General features: G+C 36.5%; 1 protein-coding gene and 1 long non-coding RNA gene across 10 annotated transcripts in view; one reads left to right on the forward strand and one right to left on the reverse strand.

Annotated features, from left to right (window-relative positions):
* DMD (dystrophin) overlaps positions 1-25936 on the forward strand; it is a 1152080-nt gene that overhangs the window by 371767 nt on the left and 754377 nt on the right. For all 9 annotated transcript variants that reach the window (XM_085049820.1, XM_085049818.1, XM_085049835.1 and 6 more), the window contains exons 6-7: positions 323-495; positions 8446-8564. In XM_085049820.1, the coding sequence (XP_084905946.1) occupies positions 323-495; positions 8446-8564 (292 nt within the window). The remainder of the gene's footprint in view (positions 1-322; positions 496-8445; positions 8565-25936) is intronic.
* LOC146444178 (uncharacterized) lies at positions 17972-25808 on the reverse strand. The gene is made up of 3 exons (XR_014852848.1): positions 23905-25808; positions 22949-23797; positions 17972-18055 (listed from the first exon to the last, which is right to left on the reverse strand). It is a non-coding gene; the product is annotated as an uncharacterized LOC146444178 (long non-coding RNA).

Genomic DNA, 25936 nt, shown 5'->3' on the forward strand with positions numbered 1-25936 from the left:
CAGACCAGAGAAAATCACAAGGAGAAATACTTAGTTGGAATGAACTGAATGAATGAAGTGGTGGTAACAAATGTGCCTTCTCTGTCCCTGCTTCTTCTGGGGCACAGGAATGAAGGCACTCAGTGCATGTCAATATCCATCGTATTTAGGCATTCAGAATTGATTGCTGTCATTATATTGTGAAAACAAATTTGTGCTTAATTACTTAGGAGTTTTTCTGTCAGGTTGCAATCTAGACGACTGAAGGTTTTTTGTGTCAAGAAAAGAAATAGTCAGCTTTTAATAAGTTCAATCATTGATCAAATTCTGTCTTTTATGGCAGGTCAAAGATGTAATGAAAAACATCATGGCTGGACTGCAGCAGACAAACAGTGAAATGATTCTGCTGAGCTGGGTCCGTCAATCGACTCGCAATTACCCACAGGTCAACGTTACCAATTTCACCACGAGCTGGTCTGATGGATTGGCTTTCAACGCACTCCTCCACAGCCACAGGTAGGAAAAGTAGCTTTTTACTGTTTCAGTAAGCTTGTGACAGATGGCTGTTAACAGGGCTTGAGGATGGCGTGTCTATTATGTGGGGGGGTTAGCTGCTTCCTCTGTGGGTGTTTCAGCATTCTTTTAAAAGGCTGGTTGTTTGCTTTGACCTGGGTGCTGCATTTTGTGTCATACTTAATCCTCTTGTGGAGGGAGAGCTCTTCACAGCACAAGCAAATATGCTCAGCTCAGATGTCTTTCTGGAATTTCAGTGTGTATACCAAGTAGATAGTCTCAGGGAATACAGGCTTGGAAACTTTTGAGAAGAGCAAGGAGTAGATCTAAAACTTAGCCTTTGAGGTTGTCCTAGAGGGAGAAGGAGATTTTCCTGTGGGTACTTAGAGGGGGGAAATGTGGTGTTTGTTGAAAGCTTCTCAGAGCTGCTGAATTGAAAGTATGGATTTGCCTCACAAGGACACAGCTGGAGAAGGTAGCCTTTGTTTTCAAAACCTTTCATGTAATTCCACCAGCTGATTTGTGTTCTTAGCCTCTCTTAGAAGTTGCCTTCTTCTAGTCTATGCTGTAAAAAACTCCACCTCTAGAGATTCAGAGTTCTCTGGGGGTTGTGTATGCATGGCTTAAGGAAGATGTGCAAGTCAATCTATCTAAAAGGCCCAGTTCTTGCTACTGCTGCTTTTAAAGCAGTGTTTGCTTTTTCCAATATGATAAGCCTCCTAATCTCTCTTCTCCTACTCCTATACTTCTCTCTTAAAGGGGACTGTTCTGCAAGGTGCCTGACTGCTCAAATTATTAGGGAGTTGAACTTCTTAACCATGTAGTGGTTTAAACACCATCTAGAAATTAAACTCCAAATGAGCCACTCCCCTTCCCTCTGCCCCCTCTGGCAAGAGAGGAACGAAAGCAGAGACTCTGGATTGAGATCACAATTTGCAAAAAGCAAGCAGCAATGGAATAAGAAATGCACATCAACAACAGCAATATTAATAACAAAAATATACAGAAAGAGAAGGTGTTTTTCTCACAAAAAGATGGTTGACCCTTTGACTTAGTTCTGTGTGGCAGCCAGGATAAGATGATGGACTCTCCATGCAGGTCACATCCATGTGGCTTCCCCCAAAGATGGTGACTGTTCCCACACACTGCTCCACATGGCAGCTGGGAACAAGGGCAAGATGGCAAGGGGGGTTCTCACATCCCAAGACAATGGGAATCACTGACAACCAACCCCCCCATGTGGGGAATCATCATAGAACAGGTTTTGAGCATGCCAACCACATTCCATCCAGGGAGCAGCAACTGTATTTTTCCCTAAAATTTCCATGCCATTGTAGCCACTGTTAGGATGTGAATATAACTTCTCAGTTTCCTCTGATTTTAACCTCAGTCATCTTTGCACCTCGTTCCACCTAGAGACAATATCAGACTGCCTGTTTCCTGATTAGGGTGTCTGATGCTCACATATTCAGATTGTGTGCTCTGCAGGATCATGTAATATCTGGTGTCTGAAATCAGTAATCAGAAATTCCTTTTTGTCCTTCTCTGTAGGAATAGCTTCAGAAGTCTGAACAGAGGAGCTCATTCAGGATCAGTCCCTGGCTGGGGAGTGCAGTTGCCAGTAAACCACACTGGGATTGTCTAGACAAATCTCTGTGTCGTGTGTCAGACTTTATGCACTGCTGTGTTCAGTTCAGTGCGAAGTTCACCAGATGAACATTCATTTCCTGCTTACTGGAATTTATGCGCTTTATTCAGGTTTTGTAATTCAGGGCTGCAAAACTTAAGCCTGCTTTTACTCTTCTGTCTGCTGCCATAAATCTTGCATAGCTTTCTGCACAGTGAGCCTATTCTCAATAGAAGTGAAGAATTACTCCACAGAAGTCTTGTCTCATGCCCAGTAGTTACTGCACTTATCTGGGAAATGGCAAGTCTTCAGTCAGATTCCTGGGGGCAAGTCTCCAAGACACACCAGTCATCTCCTGGACTTCAATCACTAAGTTCCTCTGCAACAGTTTCATTTCCTCATTTCCTCTAAAGCCCTGATTCAGTAATTTTTAAGATGAACCAATGAAGTTTGACTTTTGTTGACTTTGCACTTCATGTTCAGTGTATGGGAACACAGAATTGTCCTTCAAGATTCCAGATGGAATCAATTAAATAGGTACACTAAAACATTTGGTGTTCAGGAGCTCCTGACTCTATGCTATTATAATAATAAATCTTCTCCAAGGAGCCTAATCTAGTCACTCTAAGATGCAGGTACATTACAGACTTTTTGGGTGTCAGAATGTCTTGGATTTAGTGCCTAAAAAGACAGTTTGAATATACACTGAAGAAAAGTTGTTCAAGAGTGATTTAGATGAATTCTCAGAGAAACCTGGTGTCTTACACATCCTATGCTTTATAAATATTTTGTGATTTACTTACATAGCATGATAAGCACTCTGTTGACAAACACTTCTGAATTTAGCTCTTCTGTTTTCCCTCTTCAATTTTCTGTTTCTGCAGTTTTCCGGTTCCACTTCTCCTCTTATCAATTTCCTTATTCTCCGTGAAGTTTCATCCAGATGTTCTCTTCTTTTTCCTTTCATTCTCTGACTTTATTCCTCTGCATTGTCAGGAATGGAAGCAGAGTTAGTCATAAGAAAAGATAGCTGTAGTTTGAAAATCAGGTATTATAATTAACTCATAGAGTGGATCTGGTGCCAGGTGTGTGTACTTTTTGCCAATTTTAGCACTATTCATAGACTGCTACAAAAACCCAACCAAGAACAAACTAAAAATCCTCCAAAACCCCACAGAAAACCCCAAACACCAAAAATCTCTCCCAACACTGAAAGAATGATGTTAGCCAAACTTTTTTTTCCATAGTATTTACACTCTCGGAAAGTGAGGGTAGATTTTGTGGTAGCATTAAAGCTATCTCTTTTTCAAACCAATCCCTTTCCTTTAAGGATGATGATATTTTCATTTCTCTTATATCGTGTTTTCAATGATGAACAGGTGGCTTTTTGGTTTCTTTTTTTTTGTTTTGTTTTGGGGTTTTTTTTAACATATTCAGAGAGTAATATGAAATTTGCATATGGATGAATTTTCTAAACACCTCCTTAAAGGGATTGAGATAAAGTAAGAGACTGTCATGAAGCACTGACCATATTACTCACAACATAGTATGCTGTGAGAGCAATGGGAAGTTTTATTTCTCATATGCTTTTAACCAGCCAATCAACCCCTGACTTTCAGCTGACTGTTTTCATTGGATCAGATTTTTCTGATCCCCTTTCTCCATCATTTTATGAAGGGGTTACTTAAAATAGATGTTCCCTTCTCTGTAATCACCATCTCTCTATGGACATTTAGCCTCTTTAGCAATTGCTTTCAGTACAGAATGAAAGAAGCAGTGGAACTCAGGTCACTTGGCAAATCTACAAGGGCACATCAGTGAGCCCAGAGTGGGAATTTTCAGGCTATAATCTTGGCACATAGTCACTTGAATGGTATGTTCTGCATTGAACTGAAAAAAACAAGGCAGCAGCTGTGGAGTGGCATCATCACCCCAGGAATGTACAGAAACTAAAATATTTTGCTGAGGAAGAGAGGTCAGTCGTTCTCCAGCTGAAACTCTCTACTTCAGGCTGCAGATCACAAAGACCTTTCATATTTACTTCTTGTGATCTTTTTCTTCCAGGTGGATATCAGAGAGAGCTTTACCTCTTTCCTCTAACTTTCTTGGGGCTTTTTTTCTCTTCTCCCTTGGCCTTGCAATCGGGATTTTGAAGTGGGAACAGGTGGCATTCATTATCTTCCTCCTTGCTTCTTTAAAATGCTTGAACTTAGGCCAGGTGACTGCCTTAGCAATGAGCACTTCACTGCAGCTGTGTATGCTTCAGAGTGGTAGAGTGAGGAAGGAAGGAAAATGGCATTAAAAAGAGATCCTGGATAGAAGTGAAAAAAAGTGTTTCTTCAGTAGTTTACAGGAAAAGTAATAGTAAAAAGAACTGGATGAAGAAGTATAAAAATAATCTTATTTTAGCAAATCACTAGGTTGTGTTAGTTACTCTCTCCTGACTTTTAATTGTGAGAGTCCTGAAGACATATACAAGATGTACTTGTATACAATAGCTAAAGCAATTAAACCACAGCTTTTCTCTTGAAAAGGAGATGGTAAATTTTATGATCTAAATGTGATTACTTTCTGCCTACAATGACAGAAAACTGTGTTTTGTCTTATCCATGACTTTAATTTCAACACAGAGATCTGTCAGGATTTGTTTGTCCATAGTATACTCCAGATTAAATTTTCTTGCCTTTGTTGAGCTAGTTCTGCTATAAGTTATGTAATTGGGGGTCAGAGCAGAGGTAGGGAGTCCCTTTTGTCCTTTATTTGTCTTGGAAATATGTGTTGAAAAATTTCAGCTTTGTTTTCCCCTTAATTTTTTTTTTTTTAATTTTTATTGTTTGTATTTGTGCTAGTTATAGGAAAGAACTGTTGGTACAAAAATTACCTTATGTTCAATATAAATTTTGGCTTTTACAATGCGAATTTCTCCACTGAAGCCTTTAATCCTTTCAATTTTGGCTCTCCACGATCTTCTCATAAACTAGTACAAGACCAGTGCTCTTTGAGCTGATCAGTGAGTGACTAGATAAAGTTCAGCATGTTCTACTTAATTCTGATTTCTTTGAACACGCATATGGTTGCATTGTTCAGGAAGAGGGAGGAATGCTGGTTATTTTTCTTTGGGTTGCTCCCTGTCAGACAAGACCCAAGCTGCAGATATGAGAATAAATTTTGTCTCCCTTGGTATTATTTGAACAATATGGAGAGAACAAATGAAGGCAGAGAATCAGTATTCTATTTTAGTTCTTTCCTCTGCTATTTCATGCATTCTCACTCCTGTATTTAAAACTCCTTAGAAAGCTAATAATAGTTGTAATTTGAAAATCTGTTTCAGTGTTGTTTTGGGGATTTTTGAAAGCTGTTTTCCATTTACCACAATTATTAATCTTCTAGGCTGTAACATCTCCCACAATCACACTTGGCAGTATTGCCACATAAATACACCCAGTGAAACATCCTGACACATAGCACTGAGAAGCTGATGCTTCAAGTTGACATTATGACACTGTTATTCTACTGATAGAGCTACTGAGATGTGTATAGTAACATAATGGTTCAACAAAGGGAAAATCTGGAAACTTAAATTGCTGTTAGAGTAGGACGAGCTTTTTAAATTTATTTTTCTTTTATTAAGTTGGTGCTTGTCAGAGCTGGGATGCAGTAGGTCTCCATATATTTGAGTTGTCTTGGAATCTGTGCTGTCTGCTTTATGTACAATACTAAGAAAACTGATAAGAAAGCTGTCAGTGACATGTCAAAGCTTATTAATTCTCTGCTGTGTCTCAGAGGGTTCAAATTTTTGCCTTCCGTAGTGAGTGGAAGAAGAGATGCTGCATGTGCTACACACAGGCGCATGGGGCATGCAAATCCAGCCCAGGTGTTAAGACATGATGTTGTCTGAAATTTTGTCATTGAAACTCTTGTGAGTACTGGAGTGTTTGTTAAAAAAACCAACAGAACAGCAACAACAAAAAAACCCAACAAAATCTCTGCTCTTATATTGAGAGTCCTACCTCTACTGTTGATGTTTTGATAATAATTTTAGAGCATCTTGGTAGGTTAACTTGAAAATACCCTCCTGGGTTACACAACTGAAAAGTTGGATGAAATTGACCATCTAAGATATTATTAATGATGACAGAGGTTTTCTCTAGAGGAGTAAGACAACATTGTGACATTCCCTAAGGAACAATTGTAAGTGTTCATGTTCTTGCCCAGTGGAGTCTGGACTGGTTAGAAGGATGTTCCTGTGTATAAAATCTTGTTTCACCAAACAAGTCACAATTATGTGAAGATAATGTACTGTTCTGCTGTTCTGATCATCTCAAGTATGGTTAGCACTTTAAGACAAATAAAAATGAAAAATTGAGGGGGAGGTAGTTCCTTGGATACAGTTCTTTCCTCTCCTTGTCCTAAAGGCTTTTGTTCCCAAATAATCTTTTTACACTCTAGCCTGTACAGTATTTATGCAACACATCCTTGCTGAGCTTTTTAAGAAAGTCATAATAGATGGCTTTGTGGTTACTCCAGTGTTCTCTTAGCTAAATTTGCTGTATGAGCTTATCCATGCTATGGCACGTGTTAAATTTGGAGAGAAAAAGGGTTTGAGGAATATCCCTCCCTGACTCATTTGGGGAAGGTAGAGTGAAGGGGGAAAGAGAAGGTCTTGATTTTGTGTAAGCACACTTCAGAAATAACCTGGTTTGCTCTGAAAGCTTTTTTAACTGTAAATCCAAAACATAGCATAATGTGGACTGCTATGGACAATGTTAACTCCATCCCCAGTTAAAGAGGGATAGCCAAAGATGATAATCCGTTTTAATAATTATGCACACATAGTCTGTATTTTTGCATGGCTGTGGCTTAGTACACAAACCAGTCTTTGGGATCACAGACTTAATGCATTCATTACTAAACCCATAAATTAATATCTAAGTTTCCTCTTCCTTCTCCACCCTGCCCCCAGCCAGATTTAATGTTAATATTAATTAATATTAATTAATTATTTGGGATATATTAATATTCTGTGTGTGGGAAGGAGAAAACTCTACTTTTAATATTTAAGCATCTATGCACAGAGAAGCAAAATAACTTGGAATAACTTAATTGTTACTATGTAAATCAGTCCCCTCAGAAAAAAAACTGGATAGCAAAGGTACGTAACTAGGGAATTACTGCTAGATAAATGGCATTTTTCCTTTGCTCTCTTGACATTACTACAATATGATGTAGTGAACACTTCTCCATTTATTATAACTCAGGAGACTGTTTAAAATTGACTTCTAAAAGTAATATAAATGTAAGTAAATCTGTCATAACTAATTGCAAAATTTAAATTTTGTAAATAATGTACTTGATTTATCTGTACTTTAAATTATATGTTTAAATGTCTTCTGATTTAGAACACTTTATTGAAGTCAAAAACAGCATAGTAGTTTTTCTTCTTATTACATGCACAGTAATTACAGAATATCTGATTAAACTTTATTTCTCTAGAGTGCCGGATAACAAATTCTGATTTCCTAATGGATAACTCTGAGATGAAAGGCCAAAGATCGTGGTTTATTAACATTATTTATACTGCAAATAGTGAACCTGCTTATACAAGGTCCCAGATTGTATATCTGAGCTGTAATTCAGTTTTGGTCATTCTGTCTTTTCCTATTAGAGCATGTAAATTGTGAGTTGGCAGTGTTAGGGTAAGAGTTGAACTCGGTGTTCTTTCAGGTTTTCCTAACCCAAATGTTTCTGTGATTCCATGAATTTTTTAACCTGTTGACTGATTTCAATCCGATGTAACAGTGAGCTGGTAATCTCAGAAGCAATTGCATGCTTAGAAGTATTAATTGAGATGAAAAACTGGAGGCTGGGGAGAGGAGGAAGGCTCCCAAATGTCCTCTGCAGTTCTGTCCTGCTTGTCCTGCCACATGGACTGCCAGTCCCAGTTCCATTGCCACAGCACCTGGTGTTTCCCACCCAAGCACTTTTTGGGAATGGAATGAAGGAGGCAACTTGCTGTGGGCATTTTGGGCAGTGACAAGAGCCCAGTGCTGTGGGGAGAGCAGCTGGTTTGGGGATGTGAGGTTATAGGTTTTTTGGATTTGGTGGAGAGTAAGAAATGTGGATAATGTAATCGTGGTGGAAACATGGATGAGAACAGAATGCAAACCCATTAGAAACTGAGCTTCATCAGTTCCAGTGCCAATTAACAAGATCTTTCGTTATGAAAATAAAAAAGCAGTAGCTGATGCTGATGAATAGCTTTAGAAATACACAAATAAATTTAGGACTGAAAAATAAGGAACTTCTTCCTCTGATTTCTGCTTTAGACCAGACCTATTTGATTGGAACGCTGTTGCTTCTCAGCCGTCACCTGTACAACGATTAGACCATGCATTCAACATGGCCAGGAAGCACCTGGGAATAGAGAAACTCCTTGATCCTGAAGGTTAGTAGAAGTTATGTTGTTTGTTGTTTTTTTAGTTTGGGTTTTTTTGTTTGGTTGTTTGCTTTTTTTTTTGTTTGGTTTGTTTTTTTTTCTTTAGGTGAAAAATAAATTTTTCTATGCATTTGATGGTAAATTAATTCGACTTTTTTTTGGGCACAAGAATTTAGCATTTTGCAAGATAAATTATAAACTGAAGCAAAATCCTTTACTTTTAATGCTACCTTTGTACTCTATTGAAATAGCATAAAACTGCCTGTATGTACATGCTCTAAAGCAATTTTTCTTTCAGTTTTGGGACCAGATTTTTAATAGGCATGCATTGAATCAGTAAGCTGTTGATTTCTGTTTTGAAAATTTAGAGCATCTGCAGCTTTTATATCTTCTGGAAAGATCTTGAGTTCAAATTACTTTTCAATGTATATTCAAATTCTACATAGTCATATCTTTTAAATACGACTTATACTTCTCTGTATATTGAAATTTTATCAGGATGACATATCTCATATCACTGTCATTTAATCTTACATGTCATAGAATTACCTATTTTACCTTGACTATCTTTTATACATCCTTATATATAAGGACGTATAAAAGATATATATGTATATACATATATATATATATATACACATACACACACACACTTTATTTTTCCATACAATGATACCTTTACTGTATTTTCATGAAATTTCCTATTAAGCCACTAATAAATGAAATTTTCTATATGTTTGTGCTGTTTCATGCTGTTTTCAGTGGCTCACTCATGGTGAGTTTTTTCCTGGGAAGAACTAGAATTTAACAAAATGCAAAAAAGAATCTATAACATATCATGGAGTCTCTTAACATTTAAACATAGTTGGGCATGTCTCAGTTGTTGACTAATAACCTTCTATTCCATCTATTTCCCTAGGAGAAATATTGAAAAAATACGTAGTTGAATGTCGCAGCATTTCTTTCCTAGTGCACTCTTTCATTTCTAGAACTCAGTTTTGGTGAATCACTGGAGGAAGAACAGGCTTTCTACACCCTAAAGCATGGAATTGAGCTTGTAAACTCTGAATGAGATTGGAATTGAAAACTGAATTGTGCAACTGAGTAGATGTAGCCACAGTGTTTTCTATAATTGGTTAAACTTTTTTCTTAAAATAGGTTAGTGAATAAGTTATTTTCTGTATGCAAGAGTCACTTCTGATTAGACATTTTATTCTGGTTTTGGCAAAGAGACTTGCAGTTGTTTAGCCAACAACTGAAAAACTCTTAAACATTGGTGGTTTTCCAAATGTCTGCTGTAGTTATTTGCTATTCAGTGTTGTAAATCACAGTGCCGGCCACCTATTTCTATTTTCCCTCTGTAAATATTTCCAAAGGAAAAGAACATTTTGTACCTATTTGAAAGTATGTCTGTGTGGAACTATAACTGTTTTGTTTGTGATAATAAATTTATTTCTCGACTGAAACTCAGAATTTCTGACATGTATGCAAGGGAGAGAGTTCTAGAATATTCTTTCTATAATTTTGCTTTTTATATTTATCAAGTCTCCTAATTACATACTCAAAAATCTCCTAACACCATGTTGTCTAACAACACCCTCTTCTCTGGTTGCAAAATGCTACTGTATTACAACAAAAAGGGAGTATGCAGTGGTGAAACACTATATTCATGTAATTTAATACCTGTCAAAACAGCAGATGTGTAATTTGTGAACACTTTGAAATTTAGTTTTTTTCATTAACTGTGTGCTGTCTTGATTTCAAAATACTAGGTAGAAGGGAAGCCACTATTCAGTAATCATTAATTGTGTGCTGTCTTGGTTTCAAAATACTAGGTAGAAAGGAAGCCATTATTCAGTAAAGGCCTACTCTTCTGCAACCAATGTAGTAGTTAAAAAAGAAAGGGTTTGGGGTTGTTTGTGTTCTGAAATTACTAATGATTGGTACATGTGGATACAGATGTCCAGGGAGTCTATCTTAGCAATTAGATTTTGAAAAGTAAATATTTATGCTCAGCCAAACTTTAGTTTTCTAGGCTATATATGAAGTTTGCTTGTTTCTGAGGTTGCTGATATTTAAAGTCTGTCCCATGAGAAATAGTCAGTTCATTACTGAGGTTGTTGATATTTTAAGTCCATCCCATGAGCAGCTTTTAAAACATCTTTCAGAATTTGATCTCCATTTCAATCATCAAAGTGGTGAAGATAGTTTATGTCTAAGTATTTCTTGTAAAAGCTATGTTGTGTGAGTTAAAGCTTTTGTATTTGGATTCATGCAGAGATGATCATTACTTACTTATTGTCATTACTTACATTAGCTACTAGGAATGCTTTTTTTCATATCATTGGTATATCTTAAAGCTGTCAATTTTGCTTTGTTTTTAGGCAAGTAAACTTGACAAAACATATCTTAGCCGATTGTATTTAATCACAGAACACAGAAGAATATGGTAGGCACCTCCCATAGAAATCTTTTTTTGGTGTTTTTTCATCATCTTAAGCAAATTTTATTTTATACTCAAGTCCAAAAATAGTTTTACAAGATTCTTTCTGTTTTGGTACATTGTCTATGTATCTTGTCCATGAAATTGGATAATGTGTTCACTAAGTATTTTACCTTGCTAAATTCCCCCTAAAAATACCAAGCAATATGTCTTTCCGCTTATAGCTTTCCTTGAAACAAAATTAGCTGAGGGAAAGTTGTGATTATTCAGGTCTTTTCTGAAGATAAAGTGTTTTTATCTAAATTCCCAAAAAGGCTACAAATGCAGTGTAGATTAAATTTTGCAGAACTATTCTGCAATTGGAATGTTCATGATATATGGTGGGATGAGCAAGAATAAGATACGTGGTAGGAGCTTCATGCCTGCTTTTTCACTTTCCTTTTTCTGCTGGAAGACATGAGGAATCTGACATGATTCCACAGGAAAAAAAATTAAATATGTTAGCTGGTTTGTTTTGGGGTTTTTTTGTTTGTTTTGATGTTGTTTGAGGGGTTTTTTTTCCGTGATGTTGAAAAGGTATGTAGAACAAATCATAAAGGACAGGTTTCTTTATACTCTTCTGTCATGAAAGAAACAGTGGAAGTTTGAGCTCCGGATGCAGGAGTTGAATGGACATTAAGTTTGCTGATAATACTCATGTAGGAGGATAAAGAGGTCTTACAGAAATGTCTGGATAGACTAGAGAAGTGGGCAATCACCAAATGTGTGGAATTTAACAAAAGTGCAGACTGGGGGATGAGAGGCTCAGGAGCAGTGCTATGGAAAGAGATCTTGGGTTTGAGTTGATGGCAAATCCAACACCAACCAACAGTATGCCCTGGCAGCCAAAAGGGCCAACCATGTCCTGGGGCACATCAGGCACTTGTTCTTGTCCCATTCTCCTCTGTGCTGGTGCAGTCTGCTGCTTGAGGGTGATGGCTCCCCAGACACTGGAACACACTCCCCAGGGAAGTGGTCATGGCTCCAAGCCTGCCAGAGTTCAAGGACTGTCTGCTCCTGGTTTGTGGTGCAGGTAGTCCTGCAGGGAGCAGGGAATGGGTTCAGTGATCTCTTTGGGTCCCTTTCAACTCAGCATATTTGTCATCCTTTTGATTGAATCCTGTCAGTGAGTGAAATATAAGCAGGTTTAAATGTCTGTTCACTACTGTAGTATGTTCAAACTGTAGTATAAGTAAGATAATAAGGAAAACATCAGATCAGGGAGCAGAAATTGTTAGATGTTAGTTTTACTTAGAAGAAAGTTGTTAGACTTATACATATATTAGTGGGTGGGATTCAAAAGGAAAAACGTGTTTGCAAATGGAATCTTTAGGTCAGAGCATCTCTAAGAAACTCATAATGACCTCCTCTCATAAGACATTTATGATTCTGCAGATAAGATATTTTAAATATCAATAATGCTCTCTGTGTTCCTTTCAAAGAATAAATAGTTATTTTGCTTTGCTTACTCAAAACTAATATTTGTTGCCAAATAAATGAGATCATTTAAATATTGATTTCTGGTCATATTGCAATGGCAAAGCTATTACATGGAACACTTCTACTACAGTCATGTGTATTTTTTTAATGCTGGTTTTTTTGTTTGTTTTTTTTTTGATTAAAAATAAAACCACTAGTCTTGGTACAACTAAGGAAAATTTCTGACTTGTTTTTCATGCTTTTATGATAAAAATGTGGTTTTCTGGATGTAAATTTGAGTTCCTCACTTTTCAAAAGACTTTGGTTGATTGATTTCAATGTAAACAATTCAGGCTATTATTCTTTGTTCTCATTAATTTAGAGAATTTTAGATATAAATATTAAAACCTCTGAACATTTTTCCAAATTACAAAGTCCTTATGTTTCACACTCACTATTTTAAGCTATTTTTACATCTCAGCATCAATTAGTGATGAAGATATTTGCCATCTTTGTTGGTATGAGTTGACTTAAGCTAATTTTCATAAAAGACTTAAATATTTTAAGCAAATTAACCAAATGATGATGACATCTGTAACTTCAACTTGTACATATTAAAGCTTAAATGATTGATCAAGCTGTTAATATTAATCTGCAATTTTTAAGAGCAGCTGACAACCTGGGCTTCCATTTTTAAATAGTTAACTGGTTCTTTGTGAAATTTATCTGTATTGAAATTGTGGAGGAACATGATTGCAGTCTTCACATACAAACTTCAGAAAATATACAAAAGGCTATTAAGTTCATTGTTGTGTATTCACTTTTTCGAGAGCATCCTTTAAGATTTCACCCAAGGAATAGGACAAGCAAACAGCAACACGTGGAGTGGTCAGGAACACATAGTAGCTACCTGTTATTGGCTGCATAATAGCTTCTACAATTTACTTTGGCATAAAATACTAATGCCAGATTGAAGCACAAGGACCTTTTAAGGAAAAGCAGGGAGTGATCTCTCAGGAGCTGAATCTGGGAATAGATCTGAGCTGTCCTCTTTCCCCTTACAACAACTGAGTGCTAGTGTGGTAGCAGCAGAAGTGTTTGTGTGCTTCCTTCGAGCAATGAACATCTGATTCTTGGCTTAATGAACTTTTCCCTGCTGTCATTTTTCTGGGCCTTGTGCTTGTTTGTACTAGCCCGATAATAAATGCACTATGAAGTTATATAATGGCATTTCTGCTGTCCTTTTTAGATAAAGTAATTATCCAGTTTCTTATATTTTGTCTAGCCTGATAAAAACCCCTCATTTAATCCATCCCAGTCACATTTTCCATATTTTTCCTTAATTTGCACCGATGACATGAAGTTTTGGCACCATTATTAAGTGATAATTAGACTCGTACAGTTTTTCATTTGATAATATTTTTTTGTTTGATCTTGACTTCCTGTACTTCTGTATCTCAGCAGTAATGGATTCTACCATGTTGGAGCACAAAGAAGAGGGGGAAAAACCTGTCAGCATTGTAGTTCATGACGTTGTTAACTCTGTACTTAGTAGCTGTATACAGTTGTAATACTGGTTTTCAGTTCATTTTGTTACCCTTGCTGATATGTCTTATGCCAAAGGAATATGAGAAGTTTGGGGATTTTTCTATCATGCCTTAAAATTTAGTAACGTTTCACCCAGTACAGAGTCAAGGCTGGGGGGATATTTTTAGTATTTTTAAATGTAGGAGCAATACAAATCACAAGAGCTACCTTTGATATCGTGCTTTTGAGAGTAGTCAAGAAAAATGCTGGCTCAAGCCTAGAAATCATTCTTTCAGTTGCATGAAAACCTTATAATGGTTAGAAAATAAAATAAAAAAAGTATTTTCTTAAAGCTCCTTTTGGTTCTCAAAGCCAGGAAAGCTTTTGGTTAAATAAGAGGAAAGTCTACAGGATTCACAATAAAAAGTACAGCATTAGTATCACTTTTAACTATTGCTTTAATGTTTGGCAGCACAAATTGCAGCTCTGATGCTGGACATGCCATCAGGTCACAACAGGTGCTTTGTCTTTAGCTTGTAGCACAGCTAGGAACTGGAGAACGAGAGCAATTTATGAAAATACCTTCAAAAGTAACAGTGGATTAGGTAAACTTTATATGAATGAACTTGTGATACATAGATTTTCCAAATGCTTGCAAGTTTCATCTGTATTCTTCTTGTAATATTTTACTCTGCAGTTTCTTTTGGCAAATATTTGCCCTCAAGTTTAAACTGCATTTCTTCTTTACCTACTGTTAAGGTGAAAATTCTGCTTTTTCTTTGCAGTCTTAAGCAAATAGTCAACAAAAATAAGACATTCACTAGACACCATCTAATCCCACTTTATCTTCCATATTTATGAGTAGATTTATGACTGTTTCTTTGACCTGTGAGCAATTGAATTAACAAGAGATGGCTCGACAATTAGTACCTTTTGCAGATTTCCATGGAAATAAATGGCTTGAAGGGTACTGCATTAAGAGACTCAAGGACAAAATGGGCCCTTCCTCTTATCAGTGGGAAAATCTAAAATAAGTGTGATTTAATTTGGAGCAGAGCACATATGCTACAAAAGAAATTGTAAGGTTTTCTATTACAAGGGGTGTGCAGCTTATAATGTAATTTGGAGTACTGAACTTGGAATTATAAAGAGCTCTGTAGTAGCATTGCATTGCAGCTGCTATTGTAAGTAGTTCAGCAAAGGTTAGCTAAGTATAAAAGCACAGAAATGAGAGCTGTGTTGAAATATATGCAGAATCTAACAGTGGTCATACCTCTGTGTTTTAAGAATAAAAGCAGGGGTAATATTAGTATAATGAACTAATGAATATGTATCCTCATATTTACAGATGATGGTCATATTAATCTTGGATTTTTAGGGATGGTGTAATTCAGGCATACTACTACATGTTTCTGTAAAACCCTGGAACAATGTTATTTAAATTGATAAGCCTCAGTGACCACAGCTGCTGTTCTTCACATAGTGCTGAGAGGACTGTGGATGAGGTACTGGAATGACTTGAGTAATTTCTTACCTGGATCTCCTGTCCAGCTTCTACCAAGGTGAGAAGGAGCAGAATGAATCTCTGCTGTGGAGCTACAGCAGGAATTGGAGTGGAAGTGAGATGGGCAGCAATATCAGCCTGCAGACTAAACCCAGCAGTGAAACTGGGTGTTACAGGGACTGCAAAGAACACAGAGCTGTTTCTGCCGTGAGCCTATTTTTTGACAATTTTTTGCTTTTAAAAGCTTTGGATTTAGCACACTACCACCTGATATCCCACAAGCATAGAGGTACATTAAAAAAAGCAATATTCCAAATACTCCTTTTCTTCACATCTAAATGCTACTTCTATAAGCTTATGCTTATTCACATCTAAATGCTACTTCTCTTGCTTATGCAGACCATTTACCTCCTTGGTGCACCATCCTTTGGCTACCAGGGAATTTACAGTTCTCCTTGCTATGCTTTTTTTTTTGGCAGGGTGTTTATTTTTTCTTCTTTTGTTTTAATTTGTTGGTTTGTTTGCTTTGTTGTTATAAAGAACGTGGTACAACAAAATATTTTTTCTATGTTAATATTCTGCAATTATAGGGCCTCAGAACACTGGCAAATTGTAGTAGTTGGTCTGCTCCAACAATCATTTTGGTTTCTTTGCCACTCTATCACAATGTGTGTAGTTTTCTGTTTGTCACTAGTATACTGTATTTTAGCAATTTTTTTTCAAAATAAATCTCTAAGTGTTAAAATATTAATATTCAAATACTAAGATTAAATTTTGTGGTTTTCTGTGCCAAATTTCTCATGTAAATATATTGTGTTTTGTGCTGGGACTTGATATGTCCATAATCCATGCTTTAGGCTAGAATTAAGCATGGTTTTTTTTAACTCTGTAATTTAATGAATGAAGCCCTCTGGAACTCTGTACGTAATTCTTCGTTGCTCAATATAATCACTGATGGAAGACAACTGAGAAGAGATCAGTTATAACAGAATTATTTTATCTGATGCATCAAGGCAGAGAATGAAATGAGTATATTCCTGTTTTAAAATCTCAAAGAAAGAAGGATTATTTAGGTAAATGTCCATCATATAGTCTGGTGAGTTTCTGGTGATTAATTGCAATGCATATCTTTACTAGATATTTTGTCTCATGGTAATTAAAAAAGGATGTAAAAGCATTGTAGTCACCTAGCCAGCAAAATTTCTATATTAGATTTTAAATCAACTTCTGTTGAAGTAAGGAGATTTATCTGTTAGATAAAGTTTTAGTTCTTCAGAAATAAGCCCAGATCAAATTATGTTGCTTTCATCTTAAAATAAAAATTCCTACAAAAGTGTTCTATTATCTTTACCTTCAGCACTGTACATGTACAAATATATGTATAATTTTAAAAAGGCTTTTTGAAAATAGAGAGGGTTTGTGTAAAGATTTGTGGAGTATGGGAGATGACACTTGGAGATTAATACTCTAAAAAAATCTAGAGGAGGACTTCAGTTAAAATTAATGAGCTCCCTTCCCATATTTGGTATATTAATATCCTTCAATTTTTAAAATTTTTTTAAGGTAAAGAATTTGCTCTATTTATAAAACCCATAGCCCATATTCTACTGTGAAGACACTTTTATTTGTCTGTTATTGATTTGAAAAACTCCTAAAGAGATTATTAATTTAAGGGAAGAACTCATACAAGTGTCTTAAGACTTCTATATTTTTATTTAGGTCACAAATGGAAGGATGATATACTAAATCTTAGTTGTTGTGCCCCAAGTGGAAATGCTGGGCTTTCTCCTGCTGGTTCTTGTTATTTGGAGGTCATTTGAAACATGTTTATCCACTGGGTGGTGGAAGAAAAAAAATCTATATTGAAGCCTGTAGAAAAGAAATGGAAGGAAAAAAATTCATACTAATCTTTGGGTAGAATTAATAGAATTGAACTTCAATTTTTAGATCAGAATTTGACCTCTGAGCTGTTCATAGTCATAGAGGAACCAAATTTTTGAGTCATCTGAGGTGGATGTTTTGGCTCTGACTCTGAGCAAGTCTACACCAGTTTGTGCGCAAAAATCCAATTTTGTGAGATGTATCCTAACCTTTAGCATGACTGGGCTTGAGATAAAAATTTTTATAAAGACCCTAAGAGAGATAATTCTCTCTGTAATGATTTTCATCTTCAGTTGATATTCTTCCATAACAAGGCAACATATCTGAAGCCTAAATTAATTTCCTTATCTCGGTGTGTCTGTGTTAATCCTGCAGACAAGACATTCTGGGCACTGTAATGGGTTTCCTGTAAGAAATCTGATCAGAAAAAAAAAAAATCTTGAGAGAAGAATTTTCTCTTTTCCATACAATGAGTATTATTTTTCTACTGCTTCCAAAGAGAACACAAATTAATGCTTGAAATGATTGAATCTGAAAATAGAAAAAAGAATCACCTACCCTCAGGCAGTTCTTGAATTCTTAATACATTAAAATGAAAGTGTATGGAGAGCAGGACTACAGAAACTTGAAAGAGACGCTTGCGTAGTTTCTCAGTTCTTTTTCAAATTTTTTTAGCTTTGACGTTCACTGTTAAAAGAGAAGGAAACTGTATTATCATAATCTTCATAGAGAATGGTGGGGTTATTCAGTTTTTGGTCTTTCTGGGAATTATTTGCTTTGCAAATCAGAAAAAACTGTTTCTAAATTTCTGTAAGACTCTAGTCTTTTGTAATGGGGGATTTTCAGTGGCTTCATTGAAACAATGTAGTTTGAATAAAATTGATTCACCCTAGATACTGAAGTTCAAACAGAATTTATGAAATCTTCTGAGGCATTTGAATGGCAAGTGGCAGTCATGGATGGGACACTTGCAAAAAAAAGGAAAAGTAAAGGAGCAAGGCATTAGGGAATTATGCTTTCTCTGTTTCTCTGTTTTCTTCTATTTTTTTTTCCATTTCCATCTACAGCTTTGTAAACTGGTGTCTTAATGAGCACTGGCTTTCATGGTAGTTGCTTTCTGGAAGCTTGGTGTAAGGAAACAAGAAAATGAATGCCACAAGAGAATCTTGACATAAAAATTAGAATGTGTATTTCCTTTGTGGCAGATATAGGAAGTAACCATTTTGCAAAATTATTGCAGGATAATTTCTGCTGCAATTTTCATCTGGAATCCAATCAAGGGTGTGACATATTTTTTTTAGAGTGATTATGGAGTTAATTTCAAAGGTGTATTCCCTTTCTCCTTATAGTTTGCTTCAGTTTGTTGGGAGATTTTTCTTTTGTATAGTATCTTGAAGGAAGCAGGTAGATTATCTTTCTCTAGTTCTGATTCCTCTGCTTATCATAAAATTTATTGATATATTATTTTGTGCAAGAATATCAATATAAGGAAAAAAGCTTTGAATTAATGAGGTTTGTGTCAGTGAGGTGTATTATATCTTCTGTGAACAATATTTTTGAGATGTGACCTGTAGGGATTACGCTGCCAAAAAGCTTAAGTCTCTCCATAAAAAATCAGTCTGAAATAAGGAGAAGCTCCGTGAGCCATAACTAAGGCAATCATCTGAATGTGAGTGAAAGGTGTGCTTAGAGAGTGAAGTGTTTTTTTAGTAACCCAATGTGTGTTTTAAAATCAGACAGCGATAGGCAGAGATAAAACGGAGGGAATCAGTTGTAGTGCTTGAAATAAACTGACTTTGGAGCAAATGGACTGATGCTTCTGAAATTACATGTTAGTCACCAAGCAGCAAGGGACTAAAGCTTGTGTGCATTGGTAGTCAGCAAGGATAATTGCTCTCTGGTATCTTTTCTGGCCACTTTTTCCACATCATGAAAATCATACTTGTTTGCATTCTGGAAATGTGCTTGACTGTGCTATGCTATGACTACATAGCTTTCCTTAAGTAAATAGAAAACTTTCAAGAATTTTCAAAGTTATAAATATGTAATATTTCTACTTTAATATTTTGACATGATTAAGACTTCAGCATTGGAACCAAAGATGTCTCTTGTAGCAAAGTCAAATATAATGGTGGATTTAATAAAAATAGTTGTATCAATGCCAGAATAGAATATCATCAATCATGTGGAATTTGAGTGCATTGAGGCCATATGAAGTGGTTCTTGGTAGTTTTTATGCAAACACTGCACATGGCCCTGAACACGATGAAAAATCACTTTTGCTCTTGTGTATTTGTTGAATGCCTTCTCCAGGAGTTACTGTCAAATAGTGTCTGAAAAAATATTCAAATTTCTCCATTACTTGCTCTAGTAATACTTACATAATTTAAATGAAAATAATTGAAATCCCTCATTTTTATAGTGCTTTTTTGCTGTGACAGGCTTCCTGACTTCCGTGCAACCATGACTCCAGAGCTGCAATGGAAAACAGCAATCAGTGTTCTGATTCCTACATGGCTGTATGGCATTGCTTGTGCTCAAGGCAAGGCAATTAAAGCTACTGAAGACTGTAATTTACTGCCCTTTTTCTTAGTTTTTCCAGCCAGAAATCATCATGGGTTCTTTCTGTACTCCATGGTCAAATTTCACATGGAAGTGCATTCATACAGTTAAGAGTACTTGGACCCAGATGCTGAAAAGCAGTCAGGGAATTAAACATTTGCAAGCAGCAATGACTCAGTTCTGGAAAATATGGGATTGATAATTGCATTAAATGCTGGAGAAGAAAAACCAAACAGAACAAAACAGGAAAACTGACCACCTTTCACCAATCAGTGTGTGCAGGGAGCAAACACACACAAACACCATTCTGATTGCATCTTTAAATAATGCTGTTTAAAGCTGTTGCTGTACAGGATGGTGTCCTAATTAGAAAAAATATCTCTGTGAAGGTTAGTGTAGAAAATGACTGAAACAGTTCTTGGTTTGTTTTCATGCAAATTACGTTTTGTTTAAGTGATGAAGCATCCTAATTCTTTGGAAAAGTCTTCAGGGTGTCAGAAAACCTAGACTGCCAACTTTAACTACAAAAATGAGTGCCGAAGGAATATATTTTTAGGGCTAATATGCCCTTTGTAATAGAGGTTCTATAAAAAAAATCTGCTGCCAACTTCATTATCATAAAAATTATTGCATTTCTTTGGTGGTTTCAGAACTCACAGACACTAAATCTGAAGTTTGAATTTACTTTTTTTTAAAAAAGAGTAGTGCCTATTCAAATTTTCTGCTTGTATTTTAATTTACCGGAACTGAGAAATCACTAAGTGCTGACCCCATGTGTCTTCCTTGCCTCACTGAAGGGAGTGGATAGAAATTGTGGCAATAGCAAGGGAGGAGAGGTGTCTGGAATGAGGAAGGGAAGAACAGGAAAAGTGAAGAGGCAATGCAAGTTTATTGAAGTGAAGTGAGCCTGAAAGTGAAGCTGGGCCTGGCAAAAGTATTCTGGGGGGAAAGTTGTTTTTTCCTAAATATTTACATGTAATTTTTTTTGTTTCTTAATAGTTAAGTGAGTATTTAAATTTAGCTTTTGTTATTTGGCAATAAATGAACTCAAATGCCCTGAAATGAGTCTGTTTTGCCTGTAACAGTAACTGGTGAGTGATTTCACTGTCTCTATTTTAACACATATGTTTTCTCACTCTTGTTCTTTCATTTTTCTCCTGTGTCCCGTGGGGAGTGAACCTGCTTATGGATGGGGCTTGTTTGCCAGCCATGTCAACCCACAACCCTCAAACACAGTAAATAGAACTGAAGTGTAATCCAAAACAAAATGGATGTTGGTTAGTGCTCTAGCCTTGCGTCTTCTTTTTTGAACTCTTCCGTTGTTCAGGTGATAATTCAGGATTTCATTGGCTTCTAAAAGATTAAACAATCTTGTCTTCTCCATCCCTGAAGGAAGTTGTTTTATAGGTGTGATGGCTGCCAGTGCCTGGGCTGTTTGTGACAATGGCCTCCTAAGGTCAAGTATAAAACCACCATTGTTGCACCTGGGACCAAAGTCAGAAACACACTTATACTTCAGTTTTGTATAACTGTGAATGTGCTTGCTTTTTCTATGTCTGCATGACCTACAAGGTCATAATAGTAGATCTATTTAAGTGAATTAAACTGAATATGATGAAGGAATGGTACTATGTGCTCTTTGTTTACCTCCTGATCTAACTTTTGTAAGTTCTGTGTTCCTCTGGTTCTCCTGTGTGGCTACAAACACAAGTAGATTGCCTTCAGGAAGATAAGTGTTCCATAGAAAAACAAGTGTCAAGATTAATATTTATAAACAGATGTGTTAGGTATTCCTGCTCATAAAGAGTGAAATGTAATTGCTAAGAGGAGTAAACGTCCAGGAAGTACCAGATAAGCTAGTGGAATTCCATAAATTGCAGTCTGAGGAGGCCTGAAAGACTGTATAAAGCTCAGATGCATTGCTGCCCTATGGACTCTACAGTAATTGCATGGTCACTCTCCCAGTGTCACTAATTGATAATGTTTTATGAATCAAAGGGGTTTCGCATATTTATTAAAAGAAAAGATTCCGTTGCGAAATGAAAACTAAAATTTAAGAGATGTTTTTAAGGTGAAATCATGTGTAAAGAAAACCCACAGCATTAAAATATTAATATGCATTGATTTCTACTCAGTCATAAATGGTTATCATGTAGAAAATATCCAGGATGGCACAGTAGAATTCCAGCATGCATTTCCCAGCTTACATGTGCTACTTCTAGCACTGCCGTTTTTCCTGTAGCTTATTCTATGTATATTTTTCACTGTATGCATAAATGCATAAGTTATACCTTTTCTGTGCTTAATATTCCACAGGTTTGATTATTTTTTCTATGACTTAGCACTGCACTTGTCTTAAAATGGTTTCTGGGAATTAAATGTTAGGAGTGGAGAAAACAGAAGGAATGTTCCACGTACCTGTTGTGTGTCCTTTGGCATTAGCATGCAGAATTACTACATAAACAGTTAAAAACAACTATTTGACATATTCAGCCTCTGAAATTCAGATTGATCTCATCTCTTTTGACCTTCAGCATTATGTGAACTGTATATTTGTATAGGTGAAGCCTTATTGAACAATGGCTTTAGTTCAATGAGCTGAGACAAGTATTTCTTCTGCATTAGGAATGCACAATTTACCTTTAACTTTTAACTTAGAAAACAGCAGTCTTTCAAATAGTGCAAAGAACACTGGGAGTGTTTGTCTGAGTAACCTTTTATGTCCTTCTCTCTTGCATATGATGTAGCCAAATGCAGAGGTCCTGTTTGAGTTTTAAATGTGCTAGCTAGAATATTCCTATTTCTAAAGGAGCAGTCTTGGATGCTAAGTGGAGTACAAGTGTGAAAAATACGTTGATGAAAAGTTAATTAGCAGGCGGGAAGCCTTTTCTTATTCTTTGGTAGTAATCTTTTCAATTTAAAATTGGTCGATAAAATCAATTTTCTTTAAAAAGTAAGACTAGGAGGCTGCAACTTTCATAAAATTGTAGATGGCTAATAAAAAGTACTACTACTTACCATAAAATAACATCCTGAAATGAAATCCTCATGGAATTTCCTGCAGAAACCTTTTTCTAGCAAAAAATCTTTTCTGAGCTGAATCTCTCCATGAAATTCATGCAGCAGAAGAGTCTTGTTTTCCACAGAGAATTCCTTTGGATCTACAAATCTCAGTATCAATCACATTTCCTTTCCTTTTTCAGCACTTCAGCTTAACAGCATTTGACTTAACTGATATCTTAAGTCAAACAATTTAGCAAAGGATTTATATAGGTTAAGTATTTACTAAAGCACAACAATAACTTACTTGCAAGACTAACATAAAAATCTGAAGTAGTGCAAAAGAATCTAGGAGAGCAGCATTCCCAGCACATTTGATACAGCATATGGAGGCTTGCATGCACACAGACAAAAACAGTCTGTACAAGGTACCTGTGAAAAATTCCCCTCAAATTCAGGAAAACTCTCCCTTTGGATGCCTTTGCATCTTTTTAGTGTGTGGAGGGTTGAGCCTCAAGGAGTTGGTGAATGTCAGCCCAGGATCCCTTGTTGTTTGGTGTTGCTCCTTGAGGAGTCCTCTAGCTCTGAGAGGTGACACACTTAGAGGGAGATGCTGGTCACAAACATCGTCAAAAATTCATGGCATTTGGGAAAAGCTCCCTATGACTGGAAAAAGGTCAAATGTCACAACTGTCTTCAGAAGGGATGTGGAAGATAATCCAGAAATCTACAGTCTCCTCTGCTGCTACTCTCTCATCAGGAAGATTATGGAAACAGCTCTTCCAGAAACTGTCCAGATGTGTGGAGAATTAAAAAGTGATTGGGAACACGATGTCTGGACATTCTCCTCTGATCAGATGGATAGTGCTGGGGATACGAGGAAATCAATGAATATTTTTTACCTTGCTAGAATCAAGGTAAAAAATATTTCATAATATTTTCATAATATTATAATATTATTATAATATATTCACCTTTCATAATATCCTCATAGCCAAAGCAGTGAGACGTGGGTAGAAAACTGGCCAGATTGCTGCTTTCAAAAGGTTGTGATCAGTGGTACAAAACCCAGCAGGTGGCTGGGGTGGCTGTGATCCTCAGGGGTGGAGAGGAGGGCTGATATTTAGTGTTTTGAGGTCCAGGTGAGGGGAAGAACACTGCAGCCAGTCTGGAGATAATTCCTGGCTGAACATGAGTCAGCAGGTCTCACAATGAAGTCCAACAACATACTCATCTGTAGGAGTGAGAATGTAGCCAGCAGTTTGAGGGAAGTGATTGTTCACTTCTGTTTAGAGTTTGAGTCCCATTCTAGCATACCGTGCCCTGTTTCCTCTAGCTGGTCACGGTCACAGACTTTCTCAGTGTGGGAAGCTCTGTACTGAATACAAATTCAAATAAGTCATTTAGATTCTCAGCAATTGCCTTGTTGTCTTTACATGCTCCTGTTGTGCTGATCCTTTCATTCTGCGAAGCCTCCAGAAAAGATCTGACTCTGGGGATATTTGAGGCAAGATTTATTAGTAGTTTTCATATGTTTTGTTGGTTGCTCCTCCTGGGCCAGTCTTTGTGTTTTCTTTACACTAAGCCTGCCAGAATTTATTATCCTTTCTGTTTTCTCTATTTGGACATGATATGAGCTTCTTGAACTATACTTCTGGTAACTACTCTTCAGCCCTCTTGGCTTGCTTTTATTTAAGTCTTCATTTCTCCCTTTCATCTCCACTTTCCGAGGTGATGCTGCTTGCTCCCTCGTGATCAAACCCTGATCTCCTTTTGGATTTTTCTCTTGAATCTCAATCTGGCAAGTGATAAATGGACACTGTGCTGCCTGTGTGACAGGAGTTATGAGCTGGAAGGAAACATTTAAACTTCCTTTGTTTCTTTAGCAGTTGTTCTTTGTAGTCCCAGCTACTGTCTTCTGCAGTAATTTCTCTCTCTCTGAAATTGTTCTTTTGCTTCTCTTCTGCTAGCTAGCCTAATCAGATTCAGTAATTAATGCTTTATTCCCTCTCAAATATTATTTTTAATCTGTCCCTTTGGGAAGAGGAGGTTGTAAATATTTTTAAAGTCTAGTAGTAATTAGTTATCTTGAATGCACAAATTTTGTTTCTAAACATTTCTGAATTAAATTTATAAGAATAATGGTAGATAGATAGATAGATACACACTGGTTTTTGCTGTGTGTCTTTTCACCTATCTTTTAGCAGTCACTGTAGAGTTAAGTTTTTTCTTTTTCCCTGAGCCACTGAAAACATAAGGTAATCATCCTGAATTGATGTAATAGAACTAAGCAGAATATCACCAGGATTAGAAAGAGCCCAGGCTACAATTAATGTGTTGGAAGATCTTCACCTTATGCTGAGAGTTAAGGAATTGCCATAGGTTTATGCTTCATTAGTACAAGATTTCATGCTGCCATGTGCTGATTAAGAATTAGACAGAGGGGGAAATCCTCTGTTCATCATCCATTACAATGCTGGAAGGCTGAGTGTCTCTTCCAGTGGTAATTCTAACATCAGTGGAAAGTTGAATCCAGCTCCACGTAGCAGGACACAGCATTTCAAATGGCACTAACCTTATTCTTTCCTGGTGTTCACCCTGCAGAGAGCACAGCCACCAGTCAGTGTTTATCCAATGTGAAATAGATCACGTGCAGTACTGGGTGGTGGAAGCAGATTGGGAGATCTTGTTCGTGGCATGACAGTCTTTTGTCAAGTGTCTCATACCAGCTGGGCAAGTAGAATTTCTCCATTTGCAAGAATCATTCTTTCAAATCCAGCCTTTCTTGAGATTTATTCAGGAAAAAAAAACAAACCACACTTAATTTTTACCAGCTTTACTGTAGGTATTAAGTACTTTCCTTATATAGAAGGAATTGAGAGGGTACTCTTGCTCTTAAGTCAAGAACACATTTTGTCAAGAACATGATTTTTTCTGTTGAGAAGAAAGTTTAACAAAGATTCCAGGCTTTGGGAAAGATCCATGACTAGGCCTGAGTTCTAAATG

This window comes from Lichenostomus cassidix, chromosome 1 (assembly GCF_008360975.1).
Source record: "Lichenostomus cassidix isolate B80296 chromosome 1, HeHo_3.0, whole genome shotgun sequence".
NCBI classification, from domain to species: Eukaryota; Metazoa; Chordata; class Aves; order Passeriformes; family Meliphagidae; genus Lichenostomus; species Lichenostomus cassidix.